At 41.3% G+C, this 19834-nt stretch overlaps 1 protein-coding gene across 1 annotated transcript in view; it reads left to right on the forward strand.

Moving 5' to 3' along the window:
- Positions 1 to 19834, forward strand: part of LOC111224453 (neurobeachin-like) — a 201516-nt gene that overhangs the window by 61842 nt on the left and 119840 nt on the right. Inside the window, 14 exon segments of the mRNA XM_022748943.1 lie at positions 903 to 1100; positions 1237 to 1370; positions 3242 to 3350; positions 5034 to 5186; positions 6733 to 6901; positions 12277 to 12356; positions 13409 to 13471; positions 13883 to 13980; positions 14414 to 14506; positions 16418 to 16526; positions 16628 to 16709; positions 16825 to 16948; positions 17759 to 17951; positions 18117 to 19118. Of these exon segments, the coding sequence (XP_022604664.1) occupies positions 903 to 1100; positions 1237 to 1370; positions 3242 to 3350; positions 5034 to 5186; positions 6733 to 6901; positions 12277 to 12356; positions 13409 to 13471; positions 13883 to 13980; positions 14414 to 14506; positions 16418 to 16526; positions 16628 to 16709; positions 16825 to 16948; positions 17759 to 17951; positions 18117 to 19118 (2607 nt within the window).

A 19834-nucleotide genomic window follows, 5' to 3' on the forward strand; every position in this document is an offset into this window, starting at 1 on the left:
AATTCAGTGTATCTTAATGATAATTCAGCAGTGAGTGTACTTGGCTTCAAATTATTCCAGAGCAGGGTAAAGAGTAAACAGAGCGAATGGCTGGGTTAAATTAAGGCAGGTAAAGAAATACATATGTGGTATCAAAGAAACATTGCTTTTCTTCTCATCAGCTCATATTCCTCTTAATAATTGTACACTGTCAAGTTCCATGTCAACATAAAGGAAAGCTTAAACATTCAAAGTGAGATACTAAAATGTTTGCACTGTGAAAAAAATTGATTTCTTTTGCATTTGTATGTTTCATTTGTTAGAAATGGAGTTACAGTCCATGTTTGTCTTATTTTCTTGCACTTTGAATGTTGTTTTTCTTAAGTAATGTAAAACCAATGTAACACCATACTAAAGCTTATTTTCACTACTTGCCCTGACACAAACTCGTTAATTGTGTTGCAGTGATGCAAACAAATTTATTTTTTTGAATAGTAAAAAGTGTATTTGTATGTTGGAAACAATGGCTTGTATCACCAAAAACCAAATACACAGTTGATGTGTGTTGTTGATATCAGCATTTCAGAATGATAGAAATACAAAGGATAACTTTTAAACTATAGACAGAGAACAGGCTTTTTCAAAATGTTGATAGACTCTAATGTAATAAGTGCCAAGGAAGAAATCCTGACCTCTAGGAATGTGTAATTGCTGATACAAAAAAGCATTTATCTTGTCATTTTTCATTCTTGAATGGATGTTTTTTAATCAAGTTATAATTAAAAGATAATACCCAAGGGACACTGATAGGGTGCATGTGCAGGAAGGAGCTACTCAATCTATCACTTTCACTCTCTCCATCTCCGTCTTTATCGCTCCCTTGTTCTCCTTCATTCGTTTTTCTCTCTTTTTTTTTTTTCCAGAGCACATTTAAGTTCAAGTCAGAGAGTGATATCCACTTAGCAGAACATCACAAACTAGTGTTGTATGATGGCAAGTTGGCTAGCTCCATCGCCTTCACCTATAATGCCAAGGCCACTGATGCCCAGCTCTGCCTGGAGTCCTCCCCTAAAGAAAATGCCTCCATCTTTGTGCACTCACCGCACGCCCTTATGCTACAGGTCAGTTACTTTACTCATCAAGCCATCTCTAACTCTGTGCACACTATCTCAGGTTCTGATTAATTTATTTCTGTTGCACTGGATGTAAAATGTCTTTACATATGTGTGTTTTATGGGTTTTGTACTTTCCTCACAGGATGTGAAAGCCACAGTGACTCACTCCATCCACAGTGCCATCCACTCCATTGGTGGGATCCAGGTGCTCTTTCCCCTCTTTGCTCAGCTGGACTATCGTCAGCTGAACGACAGCCAGGTGGAAACCACTGTATGGTAAGAAGCAGAAATATTGTTACTGTACAAGATGATTTAGGAAATCTGAGACGATGCCTTAGGTGAGAAAGGAGTTATTGGGAATTTCATTACTTTTCAATCCTGAACCCTTTTAGACTTGTTTATGAGGCCGTGTTTGTGACTGATTGAGAGAACAGGGCTAACGTAATATTAATGACTTTTTAAAGTTGCACTATGGTAGATTTTTCTATAAATATGTATTTTCAGCCGAAATGAAAGTGGGGCTGCCACAGAGAAGCATCTAATTTCTCCTAATTGGGATAACATAGACTTGTTGTTAATTATCATCACTATTTTGGTCCTGTTGTTCTTTACAGGCAGTAAATCTCAGAGTGCAGGAAAAGAGAAATCAACATAGAAAGGCTTGAAAACAGCAGGGAGCAAGTGCTTTGCTAAACCTGATGCAAAATACAGTTGTCTATGAGGAGTGCTGAGTTTGCTCAGCATGTTAAATAACATCTTGGTGATAAAGTCTCAATATCCAGGATCTAGAATGTGTGGTGATATGGTGTTACATGAAGTGCTCATTTTGCATTATAAACTGTAATTTCACTGTGGCTTCTGACTGTGGTGCACTGATACCAATATATCTCTAATAAGCCACTGCCTGCTTATAACCTTGGTCAAGCTGTAGTCCAGGTTTCACATTATCTCTACTCCCTGCTTGAGATTTCTTTCATCCCTTCATACTTAGCTGGTCAGTCCAAAGCTTCCCCACTGCGCCCTGAATGGAGTCTGAGCTCTGCTCTAATCCTGTGTTAGTCAACGACAGCAGTACGACTAGATAGTCACAGGACTGGCCACATAGCGGCACAAACCCCTGATGCCCAAAGCTCTGTGCCTCTGTAGTTTCCTCTCATCTTTGCTCTCTGTCCTTCTTTCCCTCTCAGTAGCATGTTGGGGGTCTTCCGTTCACAGTGTGTAACTCTCCCCAACACTTGTTTTGTCCTTGCCTTGGCTTGTAGACTGAGTCCTTCTAGAGCCTCGTGGTCTGAGGAGTTCAAAGCTTCTGCCACAATTATCCCTCTACAATGCCTGTGGATCTGCTGTGGCTGTTCTCAGCAGCACCCTGAGTGATTTAAAAACAAAAAAAAAATCCCTTTTAATAAACGTCTTTTCTCATGTTACTCTTTGCCACCTTGAATTCCAAACAGTGGTGATTTAACATCAGTCACTACTGCTCTGCCAAATTGAAAGGAAGCTTTGCTTGCAAGTAAAGGATCAGAGGCTAAACCAAGAGCACACAGAGCTGACTGTCACCGGGTTCTCTATGTGTTCCCTCAGGCTCAGTTATGGCTAAGTCAGAGCAGTTGTAGTAGTAATGTTCGATCGTATGAGTTTGTATGCATGTAGTGTATGTGTAATATATGGGCAAGCCTGCGCAGGAGTGATTGTGTCTTTGTGATTGTTGCGCTAGAGTGGAGGCCACTAGAGAATGTGAGGGAAAGCCGATTAAGAAGTGTCACCGAGCACCACTGTCACTCAGCCAAAGGCTTCAACTCAGAAACCGTGCAACAAAGAAAAAAATTGCCTTCTGTGCACCGCCTTGCCCCCTTGAACTCCATCCCCCCACCTCACACATACATACACACCCTGTCACAACTTGCCCTTCCACAACACTCTGTCTCCAGAGAGCTCAGCGAGCCAACCTTTTCTTCTGAATTGAAGAGGGATGAAAGTGGTGAGCTAGAGTTCCCAGCTGATTGCTGACATCCTCTGAAAATGACCTTGTTTTTTTCCCTCCTCATGCTGCTGTACTTGATAGAATAACTCCCTTACCACCTGATGATTGTGTGACTAGATGTGTATTTTATCCCTGTGTGAGGCGTATCTTCTTTTTTTTTTTGCAGTGCCACTCTCTTGGCCTTTCTGGTTGAGCTGCTCAAGAGCTCTGTGGCCATGCAGGAGCAGATGCTGGGAGGAAAGGGCTTTTTGGTGATTGGATACCTGCTAGAGAAGGTATAGTGGAGCCTTCATAACATATTGCAACTGTTTGCCAAACTCAGTTCTTAGGAACTTTCCATTTCCAAATTAACCCATTTCACTTCACCCTTATGAATACTGTCTTGTTTACACGCCCGCGGGCAAATGAATATGTCCAACTCATCATTTCTTTCTATAGTGAAATGATAAATGGGACTGATACACTGATGTGCAGTCTTCACAGGTTTCTCACTGAAAAACCCATTTGCTTTTGAAACTTCTTTCACCCTTCTATCAAGATACACTTTATCTTGTCTGTATTCTCCAAGCCCTGTCTACAATATGATCTTCCATTGCCTGTAGCAGAGTCCTGAATGTGTCTTTGAACTGAACAGCACTAAAAGAACAACACCACAAGACTACATCTCTTCCCCTTCCCCCCTTGGTTTCTCTCTCTCTGCATCAGTCTTTATTTACCCATTTTGTGATGCAGATCTAGCAGCTTGCTGGCCTCCCCAGAGTGCTGGCTCTTTTGGAGCACTGAGAAATGACACCACTTTGTCACTCAGTGACTTGCCTGCCTACTGGTTTCAGCTGCTGTTAACTAACAGCTAGACAGAGTCGGCACCTGAGAGCTGCCGTTTTTTTCTTGCTTCCTTCCCGCTGCCAGGTTTCACACTTCCACATATCGCGCCATCTGTTCCTGATCTGTTTATGCCACACCTTCCCTTCTCCCTGTGCCTTCATTTTTCTCTCTCTCCTGCCCTCACCAAGTTGCCACATGGGCAGATAACAGGTGCCAGGAGCAGTAATGCTCCTTGTCAAAGTGAAATTCTCTCAAAGTCAAGCATCCACAACTTGCTGTTTTGGATGCTTGAGTCAGGACTTGACATAATGACTAAGTAGATCAATTTGTCACCTATGCCAACATGCTAACTTGCTGAACACAGAAAATATGGTGATCTTTTAACCAAGCCTACATACAAGGGAACTGATAAAATATATTCACATGTAGTCACAGCAGGAAAAACATATATTTATATTTAGTTATTTATAATATAAGAATAGAAACATCTAATAAATAAATAGATACATGAAATAATAAAGGCACAGCAGACCTGTACAATTTTGAAAAGTGTTTTTCATGCATGTCTCTTATGTCAAAATTTTTCAAACTACTTTCCTGTGAGTGAGTCGTATTAGGCTGCACACAAGCTTGCAAGCTTTTTTTTTTTAAAATCTCTGTAGCTGACCTCTTTTATATTTTACCAGTGTTTCTACCTAAAGGTCATTCAACCTAAAAGGGACCCACCTTTGTGACAGAGTTACAAATGAGGTTCTCCTCTTCGTGACATTTAGCTTTTCTAACTGGGTATTGCAATTAAAAATTTCATGAACAGTGGGGCGCCTCGGTCACTCACCTGGTAGAGCACGTACCACATGGGCTTAGTCCCAACCGCAGTGGCCATGGTTTCAAATCCGACTCGTGGCCCTTTGTCACCTCTGTCTCTCCCTGACTTTCCTGTCTGTCTGTTACTTCACTATCTGAATAAAGGCAAAAATGCCCCAAAAAATAACTAGATGATATGAAATTTCAGTCACCATAGGGGTTTGCTCTCCATAATGCAGTCAGTATCAGGAGGGAGGATACATGTTTGCTGCAGAATAAGCATGGTGATATGACTATTGTTTCACATAACTTTGTGCTTCTTTCTACAGTCATCACGTGTACACATCACCAGGGCTGTATTAGAGCAGTTCCTCTCCTTTGCAAAGTATCTGGACGGTTTGACACATGGGGCACCACTGCTGAAGCAGCTGTGTGACCACATCCTGTTCAATGCTGCCATCTGGATCCACACCCCTGCCAAGGTAAGCTCCTGCAGGTAACACATCCCATGAAGGGGCAGGTGTCTTTGCATGTGATCAGACTGAAGCGGATGTCAGGAGCTTTCTACCACAGAAGGCTTCAGTTGTCCTTTGCATCACCATTATTTTTGTAAAGGTGAGAACTGAAAGTGTAAATCCTCACGTTCCTGTGTTGCAAATGAAATTATGCATGTTGTTAAGTATGTATCACACTGGTGCTTTTTTCTTTGTGAGATTCCCATCGGCAGCCTGTGTTTGGGTACCCTTTTGGGTAGAGGAAAAAGGTAGAGGTGAAATATGATTGGATGAAAAACTATGTTGACTCTGTCCGTTGAATTGTCAAATTAAAGAATAGTTCCACCCCTTTTACCGTCTGTGTAAAGGACCCACCTGACATTCATCAAACCGTTGCCAAGTGTCTGAGGAGTCTTAAGTCAAGTGCAATGGAGCACATGCACCAGATACAGTATATTCTCAGTTTTATGACATATCAAGTGGTTGCAGAGTTCATCACTTGCTTCCACTTTCCTGTCCTCAACATAACCAAGTTTTTTTTAGATGAGTTTAGATTTTTTCTCCCTCCTTTTTAAATAATGACCCATGAAAAAACAGGATGAGGTATATCAAAGAAGCTGAGTTTGTGTGGCAAATACATTCGCCTCAGGAATGCTGCTGGTGGGGCCAAGCCATGAATAAATAAAAGGAGGAAATAAATACAAAAGTGTCTGGAGGCTTGCCTGTGACACTCCTCCAAAATAGAGCATAGAGAAAGAGGCAGAAAAAAATGAGAGAAATACTGAGGTAATGAAGTGGGTTAGAGCACTTTTAGCTACATCAGGACAGAAAGCTACGCTGGCTCCTTCCCTTAGGACATGCCACAAAGTCCACATTTTCTCTGTCCCCATCCTCAAGCTGCACAGGGTACAGAGAGCCAGCTACGTGAATGATGGGAGCATGCAATATGCATTAATTACATGGGCTCACTGACCTTGTCCTAGTACACAAATACGATTTTATGAATGCATTATACTTTTCTGTTCTGATGGAAATTACATTACCTACAACGTGGTGTTCAGTTATCTCCAGTGTTTAATTTCAGTAGCCTCAAACCATATCGCATCATGCTCCCATCGTAACCACACCACCGCCTTTCATCATGACTCACATTTGACTCATTAATATCCTATAATTTATGACATATGGGAAAAAGCTCTCAGTATTTAGTGCTGCAATGGCTGTGGTGGGATTAAGAATTCTTGTCAGGTCTGTTTCTAATTACAGAGGACATGCTAATCATCACTGAACAGAGTGGAGCTGCGACAATTATGAAATTGAGTAATATAGGGTCAATGGCCATCCTTACCATACACCTGAAAGGATAATAGGCTTAGCTAGTGCTATCCACCACGGTAAAATGTCCTGGTTAATCTAAAAAGGTAGAAGGTTCAGGGGATTAAGCTGTCATTGTATGTACTTAAAAAATATACTTGCACTGTGCAGTTAATAACATGAAAACATGTATGTGTGTGTGTGTGTGTTCCCACTCCAGGTACAGCTCTCTCTGTACACATACCTTTCTGCTGAGTTTATTGGCACGGCAACCATCTATAACACAATTCGTCGAGTGGGCACAATGCTTCAGCTCATGCATACACTAAAGTACTACTACTGGGCCGTCAACCCTGCAGACAGCAGTGGCATCATGCCAAAGGGTCTTGGTGAGCATTTTTAGCCTTTTGGATTTTTTTCAGCACAAGTCAAACTAAGTGTTTTTGCTTTTTTTGTTGTGAAATATGATTTTATTTGATTTGGCTTGTTGTTGATTATATAAACTGTTTCCCATCCATCTGAAGGCTCATCCGAGTGAACCAATCACAATCATTGTGTGCAGTCACAAGCCTGTTATCAAAGTGTCTTCCTGAAATGGCAGCAGCTCCCCCACATTTGAAATGACTCATCTCCATGGAGGTGCTTGCCTCTCAGCTGTTAGGACCGTGGCCATCACTGGAGATGACAGTGAGGCAGACGAGCCACATCAATACTGTCATCTCGCTAGGGTGCTTGGTGTGGGTGTTAGGCCTCTGAAACCTGGCCCAGTAGTATGACAGCATCCACAGTCTATGATACAACAGCACGTCACAAAGCAGGCTGTGCTGGAAGTGAAAGTGTCCTTGAACTGTCATTTCCTTTTTGCTCTCCATTATTCTCTTCTGAAACTATCTGTGTCATAGTATATGGCTGGTTTTATAACAGTTCTGAGTGCTCAGTTTATGCTGCACCAAGGCCTAATGAAATCTATTTCCTGAAGGTTAAAGCTTGTATCGTGACAATGTTGATGTAATGCTTGTCACACTGTCAAAGGTGATTTCTTCCAAAATTCTTTTTTTTATTTGCCAATGCCAGCATTGTTAGGAGCACTGATAATTTCTGTCACATGTGACCTTCACATTTATTATTAACACTGCAACATGAAAAGAAAATCGTCATGGGCAGTGTCAGATTTGCCTAAATTTTGCAGCATTTTACCCTCTCTCTCTCTCTCTCTCTATATATATATATATGCGTCATCAGGGCACTTGGCCTACATTCTTGATCTATTAGGACTGATTTATCCTAATTGATTTCCAACTAATAGTGGTAGCAACCTCTTGACTGAGGTTCGCTGGGACAATAAGAACTCTCATCTGTAAGTTAGGCCCCTCAATCTCACTTTTCCTGAATTTAATTTGTCCCTTATCCCATCTACTCACACTGTGCAGTGTCCCTTATCCCTTCTTATACTGGGCAATGGAACTTTACAAGACTTATAAGTGATGAAAGCTGAACCTATCTAGTGCTCATGTTCTAGGGCGATGCACTATATTTAGCTTGGGCATCAGAGAACTTTTCTCATGACTTTATATCTATCATGTCCACTGCTTTGGACAATGTAGGTAGTTTTTTTGTTGCTTCCACCACTGTTGAATAATAGAGTTTGATGCTTCATCACTTTTTTGGCAAATCTGTTTCTGCATAGCCTCAGGCAGTTAGTTAACATAGTTCTGCTTTGTATTGGACTATTCGAGTATAAGACCACATCTGATTAGTTAAGTAAGTAGCTAAGTAATTTAGATACATTCAACTACAGTGCACTCACTGTAGTTTATTGTACCCATGCTATACAGGAGAGTCACTTCCCACAGTCATAATAAGTGGGACAATGTTACTGTCAGTGTGCTGTGTGGGGGTATATGCCTTGATTGTTGCCAGTTGGGTGCCAGGTGAAGGCAGGGTCATTAGGTGACTGATACCTGTCCATAAAACATGTATAATCACCTCACAGGTAAGTGGGAGAACTGGAACAAATGCAGAAGGTAGAACAGGATACAGGATCTGATCAGGCTTTTTTTCTTTTTGCTAATGGCGTTGGCTTCACTGGACAAAATCCTCCAGCACATGCTGGGGTAGTTTTAGCCGAGTGTGAAGTGGTTGGGATGAAAGTGATCACCATGTCTGAGGCTTTAGTTCACTGTCAGAAAGCAGCAGATTTGTCACCTTTGGTTTTTGAGGAATTTACTGCTCCGAGTGAAAGGAGATCAACAATCTCAGCATTCTGTTGTGAGTGAGCACCATGAGATCAATGGTTAGACTAGTAGTGCAGACATTGCTTTTAACTCCAGTGATGAAGAGTGAGTCGAGGTAGAGGAAATGCTCTTAATTTCCTTGTGCATCTTCAACTTTCACCTGTGGTCATGAGTTCTGTATAATGCCTGCAAGAACCGATGGCCCTTCACAAGGTGTTCAGGCCTAAGGGAAACTTAAGTGGAACAAGGTGAGGAGCCCTGACATCTGGAAGAAGCTTGGTGTAGAGAGTTCATTAAAGTCTGTGTCAGGACCCAATGATGACCCAAATGACTGTGGAGAAATTGATACAAACACATTGCTCAGTCCACTGTAGTTGAGAGTGAGCTATCTACAGAATATGTTGTTGATGGGAGAGAAGCACACATAAGAAGCAGTGGTAAGAATCACTGCTAAACAAAATGGTGAACAGAAAAACAGTTTTTGCAAAGGTGCGATGAAGAGACCTGAGACACTGACTCTCACCTTTTCATAGTTTTTCCATTGCAAAAAATTGTGCATATTCACATGTTGGACTACTACTCCATATTTGCCAACCACCCTCCTCCCATGAACTTTCTAGGTTAGCTGTCCCTATATGTCGAATTTTCCAGTAGAACTATAAATATTGGTCTGATTTTTTTTGAATCTCTGGTAGATTGTAATGGCCTGAGAAAATGGCAGAGTTTGTGGGGGAGACATATCTCGAAATGGATCACCTTCATGCTGTAGGTAATTTTCAGTGTGGGTCTGGTTCCATTGATCTGCACTTGATTTGGCAGGGCAGTTTTTCTCTCTGTCCTTCCAAACTGAGAAATGACCAAACAAAGACACGTATGAAGCGAGAGAGAGGGAGCCAAGCAGATAATGAAGTGTTCAATTATAGGACACAGAGAGGACATTTAAAATGGAGCTCCTCCAGCTACTCACTCCTTTTCTGGAAGTGCCTTTTCTTTTTATTCCTCAGGTCTTAATAGAGAGTGCTATCAAATTAAAGCCATGTATCATTCAGTTATACACAGAATCACTGCAGGTACTTACAGACAGATGCCCATTGTTCAACTTCTCTCAGCCTGTGACATGTACCCGCAAGCCAACACATAATCTATCTCAATCTCTATCACTCTCCCTTTGTCTCTGCCCTGCTTCTGTTTTACTAAATAATGAGTAATGAGATGGGAAGCAAAGCTGCTTGGCCAGTCACCAGGTTCAGTTCGAGCTGGTTCTGTCTTGTTCCCATTATAGGAGAAATCACCAGTGACAGACAGGTAGAGGTGCTTCAAACGACTAATCTGATCAAGCCTTGGGGGTGAATTGATTTTTGCGTGTGCCTTCTTTCTGATGAATTAATATCATGTGAGACAAATTACTGATTACAAGGAGGTCAGGGAATGGTTTTAGATTTACACATTTGCACCTGGGAAATCTACTGGAGCAAAAAGAGGTTAGGTGGTGCATTAGAAAAGTTGACAGGTTTTCACTTTTAGTGTTTACTCTCTCATGTTTGCTCTGTGTGTGTTTAGTCATTGTCGTTGAAGGTCAACATACTTAAGATACTGTACTTTAAACAGAGCAGGTTAAGCAGGCAAAGCGTATTGTAGTCACTACTTGAGAAGAATTTTAGAAATTTACTTACTTTGGTATGTTTTAGCTTTTTATCAGCCTTTGTTTATTTAAAAAAAATATAATTATTCTTGTTTTCTATTTAAACGTTTGTATAAGTATACAGGATGCATACTATTGTGTTTTTTGAGACTTTATTATCCTAAGTCATAAGCTGAAAAGAGATTCCTGCATTAATCACATGGACATAAATTATTTTTCAATAAACTCTTTCTCCTTGTGCCCTTGGGATTCAGGAAGTGAAGCAATCTGTGATTGAGAAAAAGGAGCTGTGCTGAGCTGCTGAGCATAATTGGTTGTGAATAACTTGGATGCAGTGGCTGCAGTAATAATGTTCTTATCATCCCTTCCATGTCAGGGTCTGTCCCTGCACTGGGTTTTCCTCTCTCACTCTATTAATCAGTGTCGGGATGCAGTAGCACTTGCCATCCCCCTGCAACCTCAGAGAGCCTCATCATTGATTACATAGACTGGCTGTTGAAGCAGCAGGATGGTCAGGTGTCTGCTGCTGTTGTATCTGTCATCATGGCACTGTCCCCATTTCAAATGAACATGTGTCCAGCCAAAGTGGAGGTTGGGGTTTAAAAAGGCAGAGAGGAGAAGACAGACATTGGGCAGAGAGACCAGTTTTCCCTGAAAGTCTTTTGCTGTTGTATTTGGCACAATTACTGTCATTTAATAAAAATGTGCTGCAAATGCAAAACATTTTTTGATTTAAATGCCGGTTTTACCACCAAAATGGAGCCTTTGTGGTACAGTGAGAGTACTGCTAATCTTAAGAGGATTCATGTTTGTTTGTTGTAAGTGGAAATGTATGCCATATCTTGTATTTTCTGATGTGTCTGACTGCATAGCTGTGTTGTATTGATCTGCCTATTGCAGCATCCCATTAGTGTGCGTACTCAGTGTATGTGCAAACACGTTTTGGTTAAAAGCAAAAGATCTTGGCATATTGAATAGGATCCGTGTTAAAATTAATTGTTGAGCCAACCAAACCAGTAGAGCAGCAGCAGCTCTTTGATATGACAGTTAGTCAATGCTCTCTGTCATATTCTGCCATTTTTCTTTATTTGCACGACATACATACACCTGCTGACAGCATTCGGCCCATCAAGTGTGGAATGAGATTCATGACAGGGATGGATTACAATGTGAGGCTAACTTGGAAGTGCCAAAGTGACCTTAAGTTGGCAGAGGCATTCTGTGTAGTTTTAATGAGATGTTGGCCGGTGTGATGGGCAGGTGTGACAGTGGTGACCTTGGGCTGGCTGCCTGGGCACTATGTTGTGGCCAAGGCTACCTGGGATACTCAGACTTTGGATGCAGTATAAATGACAAATAAATTTGTGTTGAATGATCGCTCCCGAATTGAAAGCATGCTATGCATATAAACTATATTCTACTAATTGTTAATGTTAAAGTTTTTCTTTGTTTCTAAAGTGGGCGATTGGCTCCATGTCTTATACTCCCTGTCTAGACTGTTGGCAAAACCTGGGGAAACGTTTGATACACACATCCAAGGTGAATCAAGTAAATCAGTAGAAAGCTGATGACACAGCAAAGAAAACTGAAGATGACTTTGAAGGTGTCCCTGTTTTTTTTTTATCCCTTTTCCAAAGCTTAAAGGAGCAGAACACAAGACATCTATAAGAGAAATGTTTCATCAGTCAAAAAACATCAAAAATAAATCATTTAAAAAAAAACCAACTTTAGATTATGAAAACAAATCATGAATAAAATTACCAGTAAAAACACAGAAAATATAGCAGCGACTGGGAAACAGACAACAGAAAACAGAGAGATATCTTATTTGGTTCCACTACCTTCTTTCTCATTTTTATTGCCTCTCTCACTCTCTCTCCAACTACAGATGGTCCAAGGCCGACCCAGAAAGAAATAATTTCTCTGCGGGCATTCATGCTTCTCTTCCTCAAGCAACTCATCCTGAAGGTATATTCCACCTGTCTTCATGCCTCACAGCCCCTCACACAGCTAGATTTTGAGCTGCACCGGGAAAATATGGAGATCGTCAGCTCTTCCTGTGTTATCCTTTAAAACATTCTGCTGGTCTGCTCCTTAATAAATTCAGTTTAATACATTTATTTATTTATCTCTTCGAAAAAGTGTGTGCTTGGGAGAGCACCAGTTGTGCTGAAACATTTTTAATGAAATCATTAGTTGGATAATAAATGACAGTTTTGATAATTACTTAATCATTTATGTAATTTATCAAGTAGAGATACCAAACATTTGTGAGTTCCAGCTTTTCAAATTAGACAAATTGATGTTGCCTCTGGGTTTACTGACCGGTTCAGACAAGGGTAGCCTCTTTTAAGATGTCAGTTTTGGCTCTGGAAATGTTTGACAGATATTTGTCCTCATTGTGGTTTTTGACTGACTAAATGAATTAAGTTATTTAAAAAATTAAATGATAGACTAATCAATAACAATAGTATTGGAATGCTGGACCGCATTTTACACATTTAACTAGGTGTTTGTTTTGCACTGCACAGTTTAAGTCGGTGCATTGCTGCTCACATCCCAGCATGCCATTTCTCTGCAGATAATTATCCTTCCACATTCTATAACAGGCTTTCCAGGGCATGGCAGAAATAACAGGAATTTTAACACTAGACAAAAGACAGGCTTGGAGTCTGCATGTTTTCACCTGGCGGAACCAGGTTCTTAGGCAAACAACAGTTATCTGGCTGTTCAATTTGTTTTGCTGTAAAATTCTCATCACAGGTATATCAATTGCACAACCAGTCTAAATACAACAATAAAAATTGTCACACTGGATGCCATAGCACTTGGTGTTATTTCCTCTAGTAATTTCTAGTATCTGTACAATGTAAAGGTACCAAAACGAAAAATAATGTCATGCTTTTTGTCAGAACATTGGCTGACATGCTGTACAGTTATAATGCAGTGCAGTGCTTTTCCAATCACTTTCCCTTTATCACAAATTTTAATCTGTTTTCCTGTTTCTGCATTTTTTGCAGGACCGAGGGGTGAAGGAGGATGAGTTGCAGAGCATCCTAAACTATTTGTTAACAATGCATGAGGTACATGAGAGTCTATCTCTGCTCTGAGTGTATTCTCTCAGTGTGTTTGTGCGCCACTTTGCTGCACTAGGCTTCAAGGTCACATTTCATTTTCAGAGCTGCTATTCTAGGAGTTTATTTTTTTCCAGCATTTAAACTAATCACCAAGATAAATTAATCTTCTCCATTGCCAGTGCACTTTTCACTGTGCAGTAGCCAGCCACTGCCCCCTGTTGTAAGGTATACGAGGCGCCCAGGTGTATTCAGCAATTGCAGGTGATACAATTGCAAGACACATACTTAATGTCTTCACTGGATTTGCATTTACAGAGTCTGAGCAAAGAACAAAAACCGTATTCTCTCTCGTCATCTGGTCCCTTTTCTGTCTGCCTATCTTTTTCCCATTATCTTTCTCTCCTGATTTGTCTACAGGATGAGAATCTGCATGATGTGTTACAGTTGGTGGTAGCCCTAATGTCTGAGCATCCAGCCTCCATGATCCCTGCTTTTGACCAGAGAAATGGAATACGGTAAGCCCCTCAGGGGAAGACACAATCCCTCCGCTGTTCGCGCACAAAGTGGAGAGGTGATTTCACAAAATAAACCTAAGCACCTAACGCTTGTGCTGCTTCTGTGTGCCTATGTGAATAATTCATATGTTCAGTGAGAAATAAACTATGCATGGAAAAGTAACAATATTAACATATTGATTTCACAATATGACACGGATGATCAAACTTCCCCATGTGATACTATAAAATATAAATGCACACAGTGTCGTACTACTTGTGGGTTCTAAGGAAAAGGCGGCTGCTTTCATTGGGACATTCATTTAATGCTAATGTAAATTCACTCTGAAGGAAAGTGGTTGTCAGCTAACCAGCGCAGGGCCTTTTCATCAACAGGAGTATATTTTATTCTGTCAAGACTGTGCACAGCTTTCGCTGCTTGTGTCTATTCCAGGGTAATCTACAAGCTCATGGCCTCTAAGAGTGAAAGCATTCGAGTACAATCCCTCAAAGTCCTTGGGTACTTTCTCAAGCATTTGGGCCACAAGTAAGTAACCCCTTCCTATAGCTGTGTATTAGACTGTAATTACACACTTAAACTATAATGAATGGCATCCTGACAAATGCTTTAAAGAACAGGTGCCTAATGCATGTCTAATGTTGTCAACTATTGTATATTGTTTTGCCATCTTTTGCTTTCCCATGTCCATACAATGTCTGTTTTAGCAACATTACAACAGGCTAGTTAGATAGAAACTGAAAAGTCATAAATCAGATTTAACATTCAGAGAGATAATTGATCTGTTCCTTTCACTCGTTTGAAAAAGTGCACAATTAAAAGAGTCAAAAACTTATGACTGGATGCATTTTTGCAAATTAGGCCGCACTTCTTGGTAGAACACCTGAATTCCTGGCGTTGTTCCCTCGAGCCATTATTTCACCTAAGAGATGGGTGGAAGAGGTCCAAGTTACTGTCCCGCAGAGTGAAATAAATTACAACCTATCTGCTAGGATGTCAGCATATCCCGTGTATACTGCACATTGGAAAGGAGAGAGAGAGAGAGAATGAGAGCCTATGATTCAAAATGTGGGATGTAGGGTGGGATGAAGAAGATATCGGGGTTGTGCTGGGCTCACAGTGGTGGAGCACCAGGTGTTGTGGTATTACTTGTGCCTGCTGAATGGGGAGAAAGGGCAGGTGTAAGCCTATGCTAGACTGCCCAAAGGCCTATATCCTCAAGGGACATGAGCGCTTTATGAAAGCCTGCTTTCGCCCCTTACTTTAATAGCTTTCATTCATTTTAAAGCACAATGTAATTCACTATGAGCTTTAGTGCCGCTCATAAAGAATTAATCATGTTTCTTCTTGCCTTCTTTCTTCTTCTTCTTTCTTTTTGATTGATGTTGTCATTTTGTATTTATTAGCTCAATGAAATTAGATGTTGATAACTCTCTCTGCACTGATAATCACATAGTATGATGTAATGTACAGATGTTCTGTGATTTAATATACAGATGTATTGTACAGTTTTTGGGGGGGCATGTGGTTGAGGAAAACTAAAGAAAAAAGCATGAGAGAGAGCAAAGGCAGAACATATTCTTTGGCCCAAATTTCTGACTTTCCCTATAATTGTATTTGCTCCACCCATTAACATAAAACTAAAGATAAAAATAACATAATGAGTATGACATGTCAGTTTTAGAATTTTTGAAAGAAATTCTCCCTCCTGCTGTATGATTGCTTTATGTCTCTAAGAGAAGGGTATTAAATGTTTTCTCACTGAATAGCATACATCCAATTTTCACATTTTAAACAACGTGCCTTCATTTGAACTTTACTGATGATCTAAGCTATATTCAGAGTGACTTTATCTGGACTTATGCTGAAAGTATTTACAACAAGGCTCAACCTCCCACTGTATGTTGATGGCAGAGCAGACTTGTACAAATTCCACCTCCATTAGTCTACCTTTTCCCCCAAAATTTCCACATTTTATGCAGTTGAGAGGAATGCTCCTCTTATCCTAAATGTACAATTTTCCAGCCTCTGCAAAATACAAAAAAAATTGCAGACTTATTAGGAAAGTCCCAACTCGTCTTGAGGCAGTGGCAACAGAGTAGAGCAGCTTTGGCTTAGCATTATGACAGCAGTCCTTATGCTGTTTGCAGAAATATTTTGTCACTGTTGAACCTCTTCACCTGTGGTATGCCTCTGTTGTATTTGGAGCCCTTCCTAGTGACAGGCTAACTTCGTTATCCTACACACCTCCAACGAAATTCCCCCCAATTTATGACAGCAGGCAGTTCCTGACACTTGTCTCCAGAGCCCGGCTCCCTGTGGGTGAGAATAGGGAAACAAGCTGACGGCACTCACTGATCCTTTCAGTGGCTTAGGGAGCTCTAAACAAGCCACTTTACCATTATGTCTCGGTGTGTGTTCGTGTGTGTTTATCCGCAGGAGGAAGGTGGAGATCATGCACACACACAGCCTCTTTACTCTCCTGGGAGAGAGGCTCATGCTGCACACCAACACTGTGACGGTGACGACCTACAACACTCTGTATGAGGTACCAACACAGTTTCCTCTAAAATGTCCCAATATCACTGCACCGTTGGTCTCTTTGTACAGACTGTGTGACTGGTGTCTTCTCACTACTTCCTGCACCAGATTTTGACAGAGCAGGTGTGCACACAGGTAGTTCACAAACCTCATCCTGAGCCTGACTCCACTGTCAAGATTCAGAACCCAAGTAAGCCTGTTATGTGTCATATCTGTTTTGAGTTTAATTCTTCCTAAAGTATTTTGTTCTCTGCGAAAATTGACAATATGCGTATATATTTGTGTTTGTGTGCGTGTGACATCAGTGATTCTCAAGGTGGTGGCAACCTTATTGAAGAACTCTGCCCCCAGCACAGAGCTGATGGAGGTTCGGCGGCTCTTCCTTTCAGACATGATCAAACTGTTCAGCAACAGCCGAGAGAACAGACGGTGAGCGGGACTTAAACCACCTTTTTCTCACCCACTCCATCAATTATCTTGTTGATTAATGTATCATTGAAAAGACTAAAAAGGCTCTGTGTTCCCTCTCCTTGCGCCATGTTTAATAGACTCATATTGATGCTAAATCATCCTTAAACATGCACATGTTCCCCAGCAGATGTTTCTGTGACAGTTTGTGACAGTTGCTCACTCCTGCTTTCTCTTTTTTTACTCTCACAGCCAACCTCTCCTTCTGATACTCACACAGAAACACACTTTAAGACATATTGCAATTAAATTATAGTTCTTAGGAAACCACTGACCTAAATCAACAACATAATTGGCCTAAAGTTAATAGGCAGAAAGTTCTTTGTGAAGTCAAACTGTTGAATTGGAGAAAAAAACACATTTTTTACTTGCTGCCCCTTTTCTGTATTGGCTGTTTATTTTATTTTGTGAGATACAGCTGCCGAATAAACAAGCAAATGAATATATGAACGGCCAAATGATCAAAGCAATCTGTTTTAATGGGACTAGCAAATGCCAAAGAGCCCTGTATGCTCTTTTGGCACAATGAAAGATGTTTAGGAGAGGCAGAAAGAATGATTGGCTGGCTTAAATAATTTTTGATTTTAATGGAAAAACTCAAAGTAGAATGTCGAAAAATGATTGCTTCTGCCTCCAACATCAATTATAAATGTTAAACTTGCAAAAGGTTAGAGGATCAGAGTTTTCTTAAACTAACTACTCAACTGTTATCATTTGTCTCACATGCTGCAGATTTTATTTGTTGATTGTATAGTGATGTGTGTATTGCAGGTGTCTACTTCAGTGTTCTGTATGGCAGGACTGGATGTTTTCTCTTGGCTACATCAATCCTAAAAACTCAGATGAGCAGAAGATCACTGAGATGGTGTACAACATCTTTCGAATTCTGCTCTACCATGCCATCAAGTATGAGTGGGGAGGATGGCGTGTGTGGGTGGATACACTCTCTATAGCCCACTCTAAGGTGAGTACTGTACTGCACAACAGAGAAGAAACACTGACCTCTGCTGTTGAATGGGGCATTTTTATCTTATCTTTCATATCTTAACTGTTAAGCTTCTTCTAAACTGATCTTCCCACTCGTTGGGATACGTGGCTAACATCGCCTACAACATTGCCATTTTTACAGGTGACATATGAGGCACATAAAGAGTACTTGGCTAAGATGTATGAAGAGTACCAGCGCCAGGAGGAGGAGAATATTAAGAAAGGGAAGAAAGGGTTGGTCAGTACCATCTCTGGTCTATCTTCTCAGGCCTCTGGCATCAAGGGTGCAATCAGAGAAATTGATGATAACTCCCAGACACCTGAGAGTGAGACGGACTATGAGAGTGCCGACTCACGCAACTTGCTGGCTGAAGGAAAGGGGCCTGAAGAGGCTCTGAGTGGAACGGGGGGTGCAGTAGATGGGGTCAGGGTTGAAGTTCATGACCTTCTTGTGGACATCAAGGCTGAAAAGGTGGAGGCTACTGAGGTTAAACTGGATGATATGGAGTTATCCTCTGAAACTCTGGGAGTATCTGAGAATGGAACGCTGGTGGAGGTCGATTCTCTGTTGGATAATGTTTATTGTGCTGCAGTGGAAAAGCTCAACAGTAATGCCAACAGCATGTTGTTGCCAAAGGGCAGCATAGATGATCAAAATGCACCCCCGCTCATTACGCTAGATGATGACAAGGATAGTATCCCTAGCAGCAACAACTTCCTGTTTGGCGAGGTGACAGGCAGCATCGAGGATAAGCTACTGCCTGATCTCAGTCCAGCTGAGCCTCTGGTCCTGCCCAGCCCAGAGCCTCCAGTGCACACCAGTGCCAGTGATGAACTGGGCCTTCTAGCTCACATGACAGGTGGCTCTGAGCTTGGCTCTTTACCTAGTATCCTGGAGAAGGATGAGTTTGAACTACAGGCAGCCTTGGAGGGCATCAGCTCTGTGGCTGGTACTGAGGCTGAGGCCTCCTACAAAAGCCCAGAGGTTACTGAGGGCACAGCTGCAGCGGTATCTGATGGGGACCCCTCGGCCAGTAAGACCAGCAGTACAGCAGATGCAACAAGCAACACTTCTGACACAGAGAGATCAGATGATGGCAAAGACAAGGAAATGAAGAAGATTCAGACAACAGCCACCACACAGGTTTGTCTGAAGCTGAATCATCATGCACTTCATCCATGTAAATTGAGTTATGCAGTAACATCCAACTCAACACAGTCTTCCCGTTTTCAGACTTGTGAAAAAATAGTAGAAGTTCGCTGACTTCACCACTGTCAAAATAACCTGAAAGCTATTTATCAGAGGGAAATATAACAGTAGAAATCATGAATCTTGAAACATAGCAGCACCAGGATCAAAGAGTGGAAAGTGAGGAGGGAGACCATTTGCCATTTTCAGGATATGTTGGCCTTTAGTGAAGAATTCTATCTTATCAGACCCATAGGGATCATTCTCTTCCCCAACTCTGCTTGTAATGGGGACAGAATGGCCTGGTGCACATCAGGCAACATCCCTCTGAGACTCGGGAAACTGGGTTGCTGGAATAGTTGGCTGAGCCAACAGAAGGGCAGAAATAGACAAAGCATTATTCTGCAACAATCACCTGGGATTTGTTCATTGCTCCCCTTTCTGTGGTATGAGATGTGCTCTTTCTCAGAGGTCAGGCTCTTTTGCCTAGACTGGGTCACTGATGGAGGGCCAGTGGGAGGTAGGATTTATTTTTAAACCTTGCTGTCCTGTTGCGTAATTGCTCATGTTCAATTCATTGCTGCTGCCTTTTAAACAGGCTTTTTCGCAACACCTTGCTGACTCATTCATCTTATGTTTAGAGGTTGTTGTATTTTTTCTTTAAGCACAGG

The sequence above is a fragment of the Seriola dumerili genome, unplaced genomic scaffold (assembly GCF_002260705.1).
Source record: "Seriola dumerili isolate Sdu_G_001 unplaced genomic scaffold, Sdu_1.0 BDQW01000134.1, whole genome shotgun sequence".
NCBI classification, from domain to species: domain Eukaryota; kingdom Metazoa; phylum Chordata; class Actinopteri; order Carangiformes; family Carangidae; genus Seriola; species Seriola dumerili.